Source organism: Carcharhinus amblyrhynchos, chromosome 3 (genome assembly GCF_965287045.1).
Source record: "Carcharhinus amblyrhynchos chromosome 3, sCarAmb.v2.hapA, whole genome shotgun sequence".
Taxonomy (NCBI): Eukaryota; Metazoa; Chordata; class Chondrichthyes; order Carcharhiniformes; family Carcharhinidae; genus Carcharhinus; species Carcharhinus amblyrhynchos.
Genome location: NC_137326.1, coordinates 2,197,794 through 2,213,685, shown reverse-complemented (window position 1 = coordinate 2,213,685; position 15,892 = coordinate 2,197,794). Strand labels below are relative to the sequence as shown.

The 15,892-nt window shown below is 50.2% G+C and overlaps 1 protein-coding gene across 3 annotated transcripts in view; it reads right to left on the bottom strand.

The window, feature by feature from the left end:
• The window catches only part of LOC145362858 (cytosolic 10-formyltetrahydrofolate dehydrogenase-like), a 45,878-nt gene extending 30,037 nt beyond the window's left edge, over positions 1 to 15,841 (bottom strand). The window contains exons 1-6 of one of the 3 annotated variants that reach the window (XM_080218614.1): positions 15,607 to 15,841; positions 7,767 to 7,926; positions 6,687 to 6,921; positions 4,756 to 4,921; positions 3,473 to 3,574; positions 2,603 to 2,692 (exon numbers count right to left, since the gene is read on the bottom strand). In XM_080218614.1, the coding sequence (XP_080074740.1) occupies positions 2,603 to 2,692; positions 3,473 to 3,574; positions 4,756 to 4,921; positions 6,687 to 6,921; positions 7,767 to 7,893 (720 nt within the window). In that variant the 5' untranslated portion in view covers positions 7,894 to 7,926; positions 15,607 to 15,841. Of the gene's footprint in view, positions 1 to 2,602; positions 2,693 to 3,472; positions 3,575 to 4,755; positions 4,922 to 6,686; positions 6,922 to 7,766; positions 7,927 to 15,367; positions 15,571 to 15,606 lie in introns of those variants that run through there. The other 2 variants (XM_080218613.1, XM_080218616.1) reach the window with 2 other exon arrangements.
• Between the last annotated feature and the right edge of the window lie 51 nt (positions 15,842 to 15,892).

The window sequence follows — 15,892 nt, the reverse complement described above, 5'->3', positions numbered from 1 at the left end:
AAACGCCTTGCTGAAGTCCATGTAAACCACGTCCACCGCTCTTCCTTCATCAATGTGTTCAGTCACATTTTCAAAGAGCTCAACTAGGCTCGTAAAGCATGACCTGCCCTTGACAAAACCATGCTGACTATTTCTGATCATGTCAAACTTCTCCAAATGCTCATAAATCTTGTCCCTCAGAAGCCTGTCCATCAGCTTACCAACCACTGAGGTCAGACTCACCGGTCGGTAATTTCCCGGGCTATCCCTGTTCCTTTTCTTGAAAATAGGAACCACATCCGCAATCCTCCAATCCTCCGGAACCTCTCCCGTCTCCATCAACAATGCAAAGATCATCGCCAGGGGCTCTGCAATCACTTCCCTCACCTCCCACAGTAACCTGGGGTACATCCCATCCGGTCCCGGCGACTTATCTATCTTGATAGAATTTAAAAGTTCCAACACATCCTCTTCCTTAACATCCACATACTCAATCTTTTCAGACTGCCGCAAACCTGTAGTACAACCTCCCAGATCACTTTCCACCGTGAATACCGAGGCAAAGTACTCATTAAGCACCTCTGCCATTTCTTCCGGTTCCACACAGACTTTTCCCCCTTCACCTTTTAGAGGTCCTATCCCTTCTCTTCTCATCCTTTTACTTTTTACATATTTGTAGAAGGCCTTGGGATTCTCCTTAATCTTACCTGCCAAGGCCTTCTCATGACCCCTTCTGGCTCTCCTAATTTCCTTTTTAAGCTCCTTTCTACAAGCCTTATACTCCTCTAGATCCTTACCATCTCCTAGCTCCCTGAACCTTTTATACACCTTTCCTTTCTTCCTGTCTAGGTTCACCACAACCATCGTGCACCACGGTTCCCGCGCCCTACCAAAACCCCCTCTTGCCCCTCTCTCACAGCCCTCCCCCTCTAGCTCCCTCTCTCAAGCCCTCCCCGTCTAGCCCCCTCTCTCAAGCCCTCCCCGTCTAGCCCCCTCTCTCATAGCCCTCCCCCCCTTGCCCCCTCTCTCACAGCCCTCCCCCCCTTGCCCCCTCTCTCCCAGCTCTCCCCCCCTTGCCCCCTCTCTCCCAGCTCTCCCCCCCTTGCCCCCTCTCTCCCAGCTCTCCCCCCCTTGCCCCTCTCTCCCACTCTCTTGCTCCCATTCTCACAGCTCTCACTCATCCTCCCCCTTCTGGTCTCACAGCAGCCACCTCCTCCCCCTCGCAGCTCTAACCCTACACCCTGCACCCCCCCACACCGTGGGCTCAGGGCAATTTTCAAGCCTCAGTTTTGTGCTTGTGTCTGTGGTGCTTACACCAGGGGTAGGTGGCTTTGTAATCCATGACCAATAGACTCAAAGAATGGCTCGAGGAGATAAGGAGGCCACTCAGCCTCTTGTATCTATGCTAGCTCTGTGTCAGAGTAACTCAGCTTAGCCCCGCCCACTGCCTTATTACCAAACTCACCAACATCTGTCCAGCTGCTGTGAAGTTTATGTTTGAATCGGCTGAATCTGCCTCCAGCGTGCTCCCCGGCAGCTCCCAACCTCTCACTCTGTGTGAAAATACCTTTCCTCCCATTGCCATTGGTCTTTTAGCCAATCACTGTCTTTTTGATTTGATTTGATTTATTATTGTCACGTGTATTAACATACAGTGAAAAGTATTGTTTCTTGCGCGCTGTACAGACAAAGCATACCGTTCATAGAGAAGGAAAGGAGAGTGTGCAGAATGTAGTGTTACAGTCATAGCTAGGGTGTAGAGAAAGGTCAACTTAATGTGAGATAGGTCTATTTTAGAGAGTTTAAAGAGTTGGAGTGAAGTTTTAGAAACATGGAAGGAGAATAAAAGATCGAACTGGAAGGCATGCTGGGCACAGTTTGTAAGAGATCGCCTCGCTTCAGCACCATCGTGGGAAAAAAGATATTGGTGCCCTCAGCGCTTTGCCTCTCCACCAATGGGAACAGTTTCTCCCCATCCACTCTGTCCAGAGTAGCTGATTGGTTAGGCAGCACTTTGGGAAACCCAGGGGATAGCCCCGGGGTTTCCTCTTCACCAACCATTCAGGAACCTTCCTGCTAACACCGTGAGAGAATGGTGGGTCTTCCCAAAGGAAAAGGGATTCGAGGACCTGACTCCCGTCCCCAATCCATCTTTCTCTCGGTCACACCTCGTTATCGCGGTGCGCAGTGTGTCAGTCTCATAATCTGAATGTCATGAGTTCGAGCCTCACACAGGGCACTTGTTCTGGGGGGGCACGGTGGCACAGTGGTTAGCACTGCTGGTTCACAGCGCCAGGGACACGGGTTCGATTCCCGGCTTGGGTCACTGTCTGTGTGGAGTCTGCACATTCCTCCCGTGTCTACATGGGTTTCCTCCGGGTGCTCCGGTTTCCTCCCACAGTCTGAAAGACGTGCTGGTTAGAGTGCATTGACCTGCACTGTGGTGACTAGGGGATTTTCACAGTAACTTCATTGCAGTGTTAATGTACACCTTACTTGTGGCTAATAAATAAACTTTACTTTTCCTTGGCACATGGCCTTGCCAACAACTCAATGTTTTTCCTGAGGTTTGAGACACTTTATTCGGGTTATTCACTCTCCCAGGATTGCACACAACACTTACATGTCCATTAACCTCCGCCCAGGCCCCAGGAACCTTGTCGTTTCCTCGAATCCAGTTGTGAAGGGCCTCCGCTGGCTGGTCCCAGTTAATCTGAACACAAAAACAATCCTTCAGACACATGTCCCCTGGGCAGCCAGTCATCAACACCCATTCTCTGCCTAAAACCCCACAGTCTCAGTGCAATCACTCCGATATATTTACACCCAATCCAGCAACACATCAAATTTAACAATCTCATCCCATGTTCAAATCCCTCTGTGGTCTCATTCACCTCTTTCAGTGTAACCTCCTCCAGAACTACAACCGTCTCAGATCACGTTACGTATCTCAACATTGGGTGTGAGGTCAGTTCTTCACAGGTTGTACTCGTGTGAAGGGGTTGCTAAATGGAAAATGGTGCTACACAAATGAAACAACTTGGACTCAGTGCCTTGGTTGAGGGAAGAAATTGTCAGTCAGCGTTTCAATAATTCCTCATTCTCCTGTTTACTATTAGGAAATATATAAATCTATAATCCTTCTGTGTTACTGACTGTATCTGTACTGATGTTAATCCAGCTCCCTCACACTGTCACTCAGTAACCCCTCTCTCCCCCAGCACCCTGTGTTACTGTGTATCTGTACTGATGTTAATCCAGCTCCCTCACACTGTCACTCAGTAACCCCTCTCTCTCCCCCCCCAGCACCCTGTGTTACTGACTGTATCTGTACTGATGTTAATCCAGCTCCCTCACACTGTCACTCAGTAACCCCTCTCCCCCCTGCACCCAGATTTGGATGTTGTACTAATAAGATTATTCCAAAGGGAAAGTTGCTCAGGGAAATGACAGAACTGGATTTTACTAATTTATAACGAAAAGATTTCATCACCTTTGCATTTTCTTTCTTCTGAATTCCTTCATAAGTCACTCCCTCCGTGGGCTGGATGATTCTCGGAGCTTTCCCATCCGCAATGAGCTGCACGGATTCCACCTGTGAATGGACAGACACGGTGAGGGATTGTCACCATGGGACCCCCGCTCCCTCTGTGTGAGCAGCCAGGAATATCCCCGTGGTTCCGGCACGGCACTGAGGGGACAGTTTATCCTCCCAACTCCGACTCAGCAATCTGCAGCTTGAGGGTGTAACCCAGGCAGTCCGTCCCACTGCAGTACGGGGGACCTGCTGCACAGTTCACCTTGCTGGCTGGCTGGGGGTTTTACAGCCTCGCTCGAGCGAAACTGGGGAATTCCCAGCCAAGGACAACGGACATTTCCGCTGTCCGCCCCTCGCCCGCTCTGTTTCCGTGGCGGTAGAATTCTGGTGGCTGTCTTTAAGATAAAACATGAACCAAAGCCACATCTGAATTTGTCACCCAACATGAAAGAACCCTGCAACTGGAAGAAAGGTGACACGGTGGCACAGTGGCTCACACTGCTCCTCACAGCACCAGGGATCCTGGTTCGATTCCCGGCTTGGGCAACTGTGTGGAGTCTGCATGTTCTCCCCATGTCTGCGTGGGTTTCCTCTGGTTTCCTCCCACAGTCCAAAGATGTTCGGGTTTGATCATTGTAAATGCAAAGGGTTACGGGGATAGGGTGACTTGCTGGGGTCTTGCTGTGCATAAACTGGCTGCTGCTTTTCCTGCATTACAATATATCAGTCTCTCATATCGATCACAATCTGTTTCCATTTGACTCTTGCTCTCTCTCTCTCTCTCTCAGTATATTTTGGATAATGTTGATCTAACATTGCGAAAAGCAGTTACACCATCCTTTTAAAAATTCATTCACGAGATGTGGGTGTCGCTGGTTAGTCCAGCATTCATTGCCCATCCCGAATTGCCCCTTGAGAAGGTGGTGGGGAGCAGTCTTCCTGAACCACGGCAATCCCTGAGGTGTAGGTACACCCACAGTGCTGTTAGGGAGGGAGTTCCAGGATTTTGACCCAGTCAGGATGGTGAGTGACTTGGAGAGGAACCTCCAGGCGGTGGAAGTATCTGCTGCCCTTGTCCTTCTACATGGCTGTGTTTGTGGGTTTGTGAGGTGCTGTTTAAGGAGCCTTGGTGAGTTACCGCTGTGTATATTGTAGATGGTGCACACTACTGCCACTGAGTGTTGGTGGTGGAGGGAGTGGGTGTTTAGGGTGTTGGATAGGATGTATCAGGACCTTACCATGGCCTTAATCCCTTCCGGGTAGAGGAATCGGTTGTACAAGGTGCTGATGGTATCATCAGGAAATACTTCACATTCTCTCTGCATGAGAATGGGACCTGTATCCAAACCATCGTCAGCCCAGAAAATACTGAAACCTGCTTTCGAATCTCCGTGTATCAGAGTCCTGGAGAGAAACAAATCAGGCAGTTTACCAAACGGTGTAAAGTGTAACACTAAACACTCCTGATCAGGGAAAGCCCAATCCAGTCAATGCAGAGAGACGTCCCGGGTGTCAGTGGGTACTCCAGCAGTGTTCCTGCCTCTCAATACTGATAAGAGTGATGGTCCATCTGGGGGGGGGGGGGGTGCAGCCAGAGTCACGTCCATAGCACCACGGGGTGTGGTCAGCTATACAGAGATAGAAGGGAAGACTGGAAGAGCGATAGTGATTAGTGATTTGATAGCTAGGGGAGCAGATAGCTGTCTGTGCGGCCGCAGACCTGAATCCAGGATGGTGTGTCGCCTCCCCGATTCCCAGGGGGAAGGATATCACTGGGGGAGGAGGGTGAACTGCCAGCAGTCCTGGTCCACATCAGTACTAACAATGTGGTTAGAAAGAGGTTCAGTGGGGCCACAGGACAGGGCAGCTCAGGAGCAAACTTGAATTGTAACTTTGAGCGCTCTCCCCCATGCATGTTGAACAAGCTTGAATAAAACATTGTGTTGAAGTTCTGCACAGTCCCCGAGACTCAGTCTGTTTGCTCCCTCCAACTGGTGACGTGTGACCGCTCAGCCTATCTTTTACTATCTTCCCAGTACTTCCCCTTTCACCCTGGAGGCCGCTGACTTGATGTACGATTCGAGGTTGCTTCTGAGCTATCGTGTTCCCGGGATTCTTACAGCTTTTCCTGTCACAATGTTTATCCGATTCAGTCATCATCTTAATCTAATTCCTGCTTCTGTCACACTGCACTGTCTGCATTGTCCAATGGGATTTTATCTTTAACTCTTCTCTTTTTCCTATCCTGTGTAATATCAAATCATTATAAGTATTTACTAACACGTACATTTCACCTGCAGATATCAATTACCACAGTTACCGTCACCTTGTCCATTTCCCTGATACTTGATTCATTCTCTGGTGGTAAAGTGGACCCTTGGCTTAATCTCCAGGCATTCTGGGCTCTTGGTTAAATGACCCCAGCCGTACAGCAAAACATTCCTTCATTTCAGACATGCCAGGGACTGTCTGCAATCTCACCCTTCACTGATCAGAAAATCTCCTCTTTTAAAACCACACAGATCTTTCTCTGACATGGTTTCCCCACACTGCCACTTTAATCTTTAACCCTGTTACTGATTTTTTGCCAGCCTTCTAACATTCAAAGTGAGAGGAGCCGCAGTTTTTCTCCTTCGCCTTTACGATCTTTTCTCAATCAAATCCCATCTCGTCACCAAGTTACTTTCTGGAATGTCCTGCCTACGTCTGAGGTTGTGGATTTTTAATAGCAATAAAAGTTGTGGTTTGCACGTGTAGATTCAATCTAACAGATAACGGGCTTTATTGAAAGAGGTGCTCTCTGCTCTGCACAGAATACAAAATGAAATAGCAGCCTGTGGCAACACCCTAATGACGTCGCCATCAAATCATGTGATCAGCTGTTAAAGTAACCTGCAACCCTTTTATATATATAACAGTATCCTTCTTAAAAAATAGTCCAGAGTTAGACACAGTTCTCCAACTGAGTTCTAAGGCAAGGTTTATTCTAGGCTGCACGGTTGTGAAAATCCAGAAGCCCCCACACATGCTGTGCACAAGATCACCATCTTAAATTACTGCTGGAAAGTTAAAGGTGTCACAGATTTACAGGAATCACCCACTCACTCCACCAAAATATAAAGCTGGAAGGTTGGTTGACAAAGCCTTGGTATCGGTCAGCATCTCTTACCAGTTGATAGCAGAGGCTCCCCTGTGTCTGGGCAGTAGGGATGGATGGTAGATGATGGATCCATACTTGGGGAAGTCAATCACTTCCATCGGAATGAATTGGGAACAGAACGGCAGCACATTAAGCTCTGCTCCGAGACTGGAGTACTCGCTCACTATCTCTGGAATCGCCTTCCCTTTCACCCGCCAGCGGGCATACTTAAACAAGCGGGTGCCATCCTTTGCACCTTCAGCAGCTGGTGGAGAAAATGTGACAGAGATTATTAAAAACAAGACCCGGCATTCATTGCCCATCCCTGGTTGAGAAGGTGGCAGTGAGCTGCCTTCTTGAATCACTACAGTCCACGTGGTGTAGGTACACCCACTGTGCTGTTAGGAAATAAAGGAATCATTGAATCCCTGCAGTGCAGGAAGAGGCCAATCGGCCCATCGAGTCTGCACCAAATCTCCAAAAGAGTATACCACCCAGGTCTCCTCTCTGTCCTATCACTGTGACCCTGTGCATTTACGATAACTAACCCACCTAACCTGCACAGCTTTGGACTGTGGGAGGAAAGCGGAGCACCTGGAGGAAACCCACGCAGACATAGGGAAACAGTCACCTATGGCCAGGATTGAACCTGGCTCCCTGGCACTGTGAGGCAGCCGTGCTAACCACGGTGCCACTGTGCTGTCCCATTGCAGGTCAGGGTGATTTACAGGGAAATTTGTGAGACATGATTTTCCACTCACAAAGCCATGCTGACTGTCCCTAATCAGTCCTTGTGTCTCTAAATGCCTGTTGATCCTGTCTCTCAAAATACCTTCCAACAATTTACCCACCACAGATGTGAGACTCACTGGCCACAGAGTGTACCCGCAGAGGGAGTGTACCCGCAGGGGGAGTGTACCCGCAGGGGGAGTGTACCCACAGAGGGAGTGTACCCGCAGAGGGAGTGTACCCGCAGAGGGAGCGGACCCGCAGAGGGAGCCGACCCGCAGAGGGAGCCTACCCGCAGAGGGAGTGTACCCGCAGAGGGAGTGTACCCACAGAGGGAGTGTACCCGCAGGGGGAGTGTACCCGCAGGGGGGGCGGACTCACCCAGAGGATCCTCTTTGCCATCTTTATCTGGGATGGTGAATATTCCAACAATTTCATGTCCCGCCTTTTTGAGTTCTTTGTACACCTCTTGGCCAAACAGGCTCTGTCCAATCACAGCAATCTTCATTCTCCTTCAGTACTGAGCGCAAACCTGCAGAAACTGATAAAAACCACACGGTGACATTGTAACAGCAAGGCAGCCGGAGAATCCATCGTCCTCCCTTCATGTCACTGATGTGATAAAGACCCAGACCCATCCTTGGTTTGAACATAGTGAGGATTTCCCGGACCCCTCCCGGATAGGACAGCAGACAACAAGCCTGGTGACATGCTGGAGAACCAGTGGCTTTCACAGCCTCCAAGCTCTGGGCCACAGGGTTCTGGGTTCAAGACCCACCCCAGGGCCTGAGCGCAGTCTCAGAGCTAACACTGCAGTGCTGCACACACTGACTGTTACACTGCCTTCCCAGAGAGACATTCAGCTGGGGCACCATTGGGCCTCTCAGATGGATGGAAAAGATTCCACCAGCAGAACTTGGGAGAAGGACGGGGGGAGGTCCCCTGGTGTTCTGAGCAACATCACAAAGGTTCATCTGGTCGTTATCACATTATTGTTTGTGGGATCTCGCTGTGTACAGATTGGCTGCTGTGTTTCTTACATTACAACAGTTACACTGGCTGCGAAGTACTTTTGAATGTCCGGTGTTGTGAACTGTGTTGTAAAAATGCAAAGCTTTCTTTTTAAATAACCTTTTATTGCAGTAGCTGTGAAACGCCCCCCACTATTCCTCACCACCTGCCTCTCACCCTCTTAAATTCTCCTCAGAATCCTTCCCCCCGGGACCCAGCACCTGATTCTCAGGGCGGAATTTAAAACCGGGAAATCCCATCACATTCCCGTCCCACCCCTTGCCCGCTCCCATTCCTGGGGAGGGAGGGGCAGTGAAACTCGCCCCTCAGTGCCTGGTATATTTTTACTCGGCTGAGTGTGAAATTCTGTTTGCTAATCGCTGCTGTGAAATACTTGGAGATATTTTTAATGATTTTGAGAGTGATATTTAAATACATCTTCCTGCTGTTCCTTCTAAGTTTCAAATTTGCTAAAGTATGAACTCCTCTGGTGCTGAAATGGAAATGAGTCTGGAACCTTCCTGTCCAGAGCCTGTAGAATGTCAGCACCTCACTGCCTGGCTGTTCCAGCAATAGGATTCACTGTTTGGGAGCAATGTGGAGAGTGTAGAAAATGCAAAGTACCAATTCTCTGAGATTCCCGGTGTGAGACACAGAGAAAAACTTGAAAAGTTTCCAAAGTTTTAAGGAAATCTCTACACGAGAGGATAAAACGATGAAAGAATCTGGTTGGTGGCAAGATTTCAGCATGGAATTCCAGCCACCAGAATGAATGCAGTTTGGAACGAGCTATTAATAAGTTTCGGGGACGTTAGAGATAAACCTGTGGCAGGTAGGAGGAGAAACCTTTCCTGACAGAGAGCTGTGTGGCTGTGGAACGTGCCGGGAGACGGTGATTGAGACAAAAACCTCAACGTGTCAGAATCACTGAGAGGATCCCAACTGGGATTATGGGTGGGTGAATCGTCCAATTACAGCGAAGGACATCATGGACTCCCACAACCCAGGAGAGAGGGTGGTCCCCCCACCCCCACCCCCACACCCACCCCCACATCCACTCCCACACTCAGTCACCCCCACTCATCCCCACCCCCACCCTCACGCTCACACCCACGCCCATTCCCACACTCACCCCCACCCTCACACCCAGCCACCCCCACTCACCCCCACCCCCACACTCTCACACTATAAACTGCTGGGTATCAATCTGAAGGTGGGGTCCGGTTTCCCCTCCTGGGCCTGTCTGGAGTGGGGTTTGAATCTGGGATGTTCGGATTCCGAGGGGAGAATTCCCCCAGGGTGACAGCAGTGCGCTCCTCACTGTATCACAGCTTTTCAATATTCAATCTCTCTTATCCTCCTGCCCAGTGAAAGGAATCTAGGGGGGGGTATTCTGAAAGAGAGTTCATTGGTTTCTGGATTATGATATTGTTTAGCTCAAGGACAGGAGGCCCCGTGGCAGACTGGGTCAGTGCCCCAGAATGGAGAGCTCGATGCACTGGGTCAGTGCCCCAGAATGGAGAGCTCGATGCACTGGGTCAGTGCCCCAGAATGGAGAGCTCGATGCACTGGGTCAGTGCCCCAGAATAGAGAGCTCGATGCACTGGGTCAGTGCCCCAGAATGGAGAGCTCGATGCACTGGGTCGGTGCCCCAGAATGGAGAGGCCATTCACTGGGTCAGTGCCCCAGAATGGAGAGCTCGATGCACTGGGTCAGTGCCCCAGAATGGAGAGCTCAATGCACTGGGTCAGTGCCCCAGAATGGAGAGGCCATTCACTGGGTCAGTGCCCCAGAATGGAGAGGCCATTCACTGGGTCGGTGCCCCAGAATGGAGAGCTCGATGCACTGGGTCAGTGCCCCAGAATGGAGAGGCCATTCACTGGGTCGGTGCCCCAGAATGGAGAGCTCGATGCACTGGGTCAATGCCCCAGAATGGAGAGCTCGGTGCACTGGGTCAGTGCCCAGAATGGAGAGCTCAATGCACTGGGTCAGTGCCCCAGAATGGAGAGCTCGATGCACTGGGTCAGTGCCCCAGAATGGAGAGGCCATTCACTGGGTCAGTGCCCCAGAATGGAGAGGCCATTCACTGGGTCGGTGCCCCAGAATGGAGAGGCCATTCACTGGGTCAGTGCCCCAGAATGGAGAGCTCGATGCACTGGGTCAGTGCCCCAGAATGGAGAGCTCGATGCACTGGGTCAGTGCCCCAGAATGGAGAGGCCATTCACTGGGTCAGTGCCCCAGAATGGAGAGGCCATTCACTGGGTCGGTGCCCCAGAATGGAGAGCTCGATGCACTGGGTCAGTGCCCCAGAATGGAGAGCTCGATGCACTGGGTCAGTGCCCCAGAATGGAGAGCTCGATGCACTGGGTCAGTGCCCCAGAATGGAGAGGCCATTCACTGGGTCAGTGCCCCAGAATGGAGAGCTCGATGCACTGGGTCAGTGCCCCAGAATGGAGAGCTCGATGCACTGGGTCAGTGCCCCAGAATGGAGAGCTCGATGCACTGGGTCAGTGCCCCAGAATGGAGAGCTCGATGCACTGGGTCAATGCCCCAGAATGGAGAGCTCGATGCACTGGGTCAATGCCCCAGAATGGAGAGGCCATTCACTGGGTCAGTGCCCCAGAATGGAGAGCTCGATGCACTGGGTTAGTGCCCCAGAATGGAGAGGCCATTCACTGGGTCAGTGCCCCAGAATGGAGAGCTCGATGCACTGGGTCAGTGCCCCAGAATGGAGAGGCCATTCACTGGGTCAGTGCCCCAGAATGGAGAGCTCGATGCACTGGGTTAGTGCCCCAGAATGGAGAGGCCATTCACTGGGTCAGTGCCCCAGAATGGAGAGCTCGATGCACTGGGTCAGTGCCCCAGAATGGAGAGGCCATTCACTGGGTCAGTGCCCCAGAATGGAGAGCTCGATGCACTGGGTCAGTGCCCCAGAATGGAGAGCTCGATGCACTGGGTCAGTGCCCCAGAATGGAGAGCTCGATGCACTGGGTCAGTGCCCCAGAATGGAGAGCTCGATGCACTGGGTCAATGCCCCAGAATGGAGAGCTCGATGCACTGGGTCAATGCCCCAGAATGGAGAGGCCATTCACTGGGTCAGTGCCCCAGAATGGAGAGCTCGATGCACTGGGTTAGTGCCCCAGAATGGAGAGGCCATTCACTGGGTCAGTGCCCCAGAATGGAGAGCTCGATGCACTGGGTCAGTGCCCCAGAATGGAGAGGCCATTCACTGGGTCAGTGCCCCAGAATGGAGAGCTCGATGCACTGGGTTAGTGCCCCAGAATGGAGAGGCCATTCACTGGGTCAGTGCCCCAGAATGGAGAGCTCGATGCACTGGGTCAGTGCCCCAGAATGGAGAGGCCATTCACTGGGTCAGTGCCCCAGAATGGAGAGCTCGATGCACTGGGTCAGTGCCCCAGAATGGAGAGCTCGATGCACTGGGTCAGTGCCCCAGAATGGAGAGCTCGATGCACTGGGTTAGTGCCCCGGCCTCTCAGCTCTGGGTTCAAATCCCACTCCAGGACTTGGTCACCAAGATCTGTTTATAAAGGAGTCAATCAAGTCGAGCATCAACCTGTAAATCCTTCCAACACACCCCAGCGACAGGCAGTCAGAGTGGGAGAGATTCCTAGCCAGCCATTCTGCTGGGAAGAAATTGGAGCCTTCACCATCACTATTCACAGATCCAGGCTGCAACATGCTTGTAAAATCTTACCCAGTGGTTTTCCTTCTCTTGGGGGTTTTGTGGGGATGTCCTGTTTGTTTTTCTAAGAAGGATTATAATATTGGCTAGGCCAGCATTTATTGTCCACTCCTAATTACCCTTCAGAAGGCGGTGGTGAGCTGGCTTCTTGAATCGCTGCAGTCCCTGAGGTGTAGGTACACCCACAGTGCTGTTAGAGAGGGCATTCCAGGATTTTGACCCAGCGACAGTGAAGGAATGGAGATATATTTCCAAGTCAGGATGGTGAGTGACTTGCAGGTGGTGGTGTTCCCAGGTATCTGCTGCTCTTGTCCTTCTGGATGGTAGAGGTTGTGTGTTTGGAAGATGCTGTTAAAGGAGTCTTGGTGAGTTGCTGCAGTCCATCTTGTAGATGGTACACATTAATGTTCTCTCTCACATTTTTCCACCTGTGTGCAGAATATATTTGCGTAGGTGCATCACCATCAAGGTGATGTGTGGGTGTGCATCAGCAGTGGAAATAAAAGTATCTTCTGTACTTTTTGAAAAGTTCTGAAAGGTATGGATGAAGAAGGAAAGAATCCCAAAGCCACTGACACAGTCACAGGCTGGTCCACCTGAATTCACACTGTAAAATTACCATGGTGCTACTCAAATTCACAGCCTCTATGTTTTGAGTTTAGTTTCATAATCAGTTTGGAAGTTTATTTATTCGTGTCACAAGTAGGCTTACATTAACACTGCAATGAAGCTACTGTGAAAATCCCCTACTCACCACACTCCTGCGCCTGTTCGGGTACACTCAGGAAGAATTTAGCACGGCCAGTGCATCTTTCAAACTGTGGGAAGGAACCACAGCACCTGGAGGAAACCCATGCAGACACGGGGAGAATGTGCAGACTCCACACAGTCTGTGACCCAAGCTGGGAATTGACCCCAGGTCCCTGGCGCTGTGAGGAAGCAGTGCTAACCCACTGTGTCACCGTGCCAACCATCATTACACTGCAGTACATGAGAGAGGCGTTTGTTGGGTTTTATATTAACCTGCCATGAATAATGAGCAATAAAACTCACTCATTTCTTCACATCAGCAAATTTAATCACACAGAGGTAAGTGTGAATTTGGAGAGAGGCTGAGTTTGTGGACCAGAGGCTGAAACTCCGTCCCTGTGATTGACTGAATACTGAAGGGGTTAACTACATCTGGGAATTGGGGAAGAAAGTTTTCAGAGAGTCATTGGGCAGAGTTTTCCCATTTTATCCACCACGGGAATCACAGCGGGCGGGACAGGGCCAGGGCGTTGGACCTCAGGCAGAATTTTCCAGCTTTGGGGTGAGCGCAGCTGGAAATTCCAACCCAGCGGATTTTACAGCACAAAATATGAGGCCCTTCGGCCCATCACTATTGCACAGATAGCAAGCATTTACCAAGTCTAACCCCACCTTCCAGCACTTAGTCCATAGCCTTGTATGTTTCTACATTTACTAATTAGTGTCACAAATAGTCTTATTATTAACACTGCAATGAAGTTACTGTGAAAATTCTCTAGTCGGGTTACACTGAGGGAGAATTTAGCACGGCCAATGCACCCTAACCAGCAAGTCTTTTGGAATGTGGGAGGAAACAGGAGCACCCGGAGGGAACCCACGCAGACACGGGGAGAATGTGCAAACTCCGCACAGACAGTGACCCCAAGCCGGGGACCGAACTCAAGTGCCTGGCATTGTGAGGCAGCAGTGCTAACCCACTGTGCCACCAGGATGCCCCTCATCTAAACACTTGTTAAATGTTGTGAGGGTTCCTGCCTCCACCATCCTTTCAGGCAGTGAGTTCCAGACTCCCAGCACCCTCTGGATGAACAAAGCTTTCTTTCAATCCACTCTAAACATTGTGTTCCTTATTTTAAACCTCTGCTCCCCTGGCTACTGGCCGTTCCACAAAGGGGAAAGGTTTCCTCCTGTTCACCCTATCAGTATGCATCATAATGTCATACCCTCCGATCAGACCCCCCTCAGCCTTCCCAGGGAAACAAGGTGGTAAACTGACACGGAATTCCAGCAGGGAGAACTGAGATTTTGGGAAGTTTATTCACCTACAGATTTTTTTTTATGATTAGAAGTTTTATGAGTTTTGAAGTATTAAACGGGTTGACAATGTGTGTTTGTCCTGGATGGGACAGCGCTGTTGGAACCACGCTCATCCAGGGGAGTTTTCCATCTCACTCCTGAGGCTGTTGGAGAGATGTTGTGGAGATGCCAGCGTTGGACTGGGGTAAACACAGTAAGAAGTCTGACAAACACCAGGTTAAAGTCCAACAGGTTTACTTGATAGTAAACTCATGAGCTTACTTTGTCAGGTGAGGGAAGAGACCATGCTGGAAACTCATGCTAATGTTTCTAAGGACAGGGTGATGTGGGCAGGTCACTTACACTAACCAATCAGAAACATGGATTACACAAGCCCCTACTGGAGTGTTTGCCCAGGTTGACCAATCATTGACCTTGGCCTGGGCCCAGACAGAGTGAGTCAGGACAATGTGTGCCAGTCACTCACTGCTTCATATCCTGGCCCTATCCCAAGAAATAAATCATTCTGCAGCTTTTCCCCGAGTGTCAGACTCACCCTTTACTGAAAATACACTAGGGTCAGAAACAGCAGTGACTGACTGGGGAGAAACAGTTCCAAAACTTTTAAACAAACACCGCTAACAGCGCTGTAACTGTGATAACACAGAGGTTAAATCACACACACACTGTCTGGTAAACACAGCTCGGAGCAGTGAACTGCAAAGTTGCTGTGACATTGTGGCTGGACACTGCGGTCAGAACATTTGACCCTGGGATGGACACACAGATTCCTGGAGTGGGGTTCGATGCTCGCTAATAATCTCAAAAAAACTTCGGAAGTAGCTTTGTAAACTCAGTGTTACTGGAGAGACGCCGCCTTCGGCTTCCAGACCTGGTAAACTAACCAGACTGGGTTTAAATAGACCGCAATTTCCAGTTTAAAATCACACTGATTACAATAAATTAGTTTGCACCTCCTCACTTTCCACTCTCACAATGTACAGAATCTGAATTATTCCGGAGATCACTCTGCAAATCTCCACCTGGCAGTTTTTAAATCTTGCCAGTATAGTGTGAGACTAAACCTATTCCCTATAGCCTATCAGTGACACTCCCCAAATCCCTCTCTCTTTCAAAGTGCAATCTTAAACAGGAAAAAAAACCGGAGAGGATTGTCGAATTTGAAGAATTGAGAAGTAATAAATGTTTAGAAAACACTTACTGATCAGCTGTGTGTCCACCGTGTGTGTCCCAGATATCCAGCACTGGGGAAGGGGGGGAGTCTCAGGCAGAGGTTGGATTTGTACAGAGTTATTTTGGCCCGGAACCAGGGAGAGAGTGAGATTGCTTCAGACTGTCTGCCGGTGATTGGAACTGCCTGAACTATTTAAAGAACGGTTCAATTTCACCAGTTTTACTGTTCCATTCACTCCCTGTGATTCGCTAGGTTTGTTGTCCTACCTGTGCTGGTGGGTGTTCCTGATCTGCCTCTCTGTCCCCTCACTGCAGTCCTGTCCTGTCCCACTGTTGCTGAACCCTCCCTGTCTGTCTCTGGAGTTTAGGATAATGTCTCACTCTGGCCTCACCAACACTAAGGAGTCTCACAGGTTAAAGCCCAACAGGTTTATTTGGTGTCACGAGCTTTCGGAGCGCTGCTCCTTCGTCAGGTGAGCGGGAGGTTGTGTTCACGGTCCAACGCCGGCATCGCCACATCATGGCTCACCAACACTTCCAGTCAGTGCCCCCC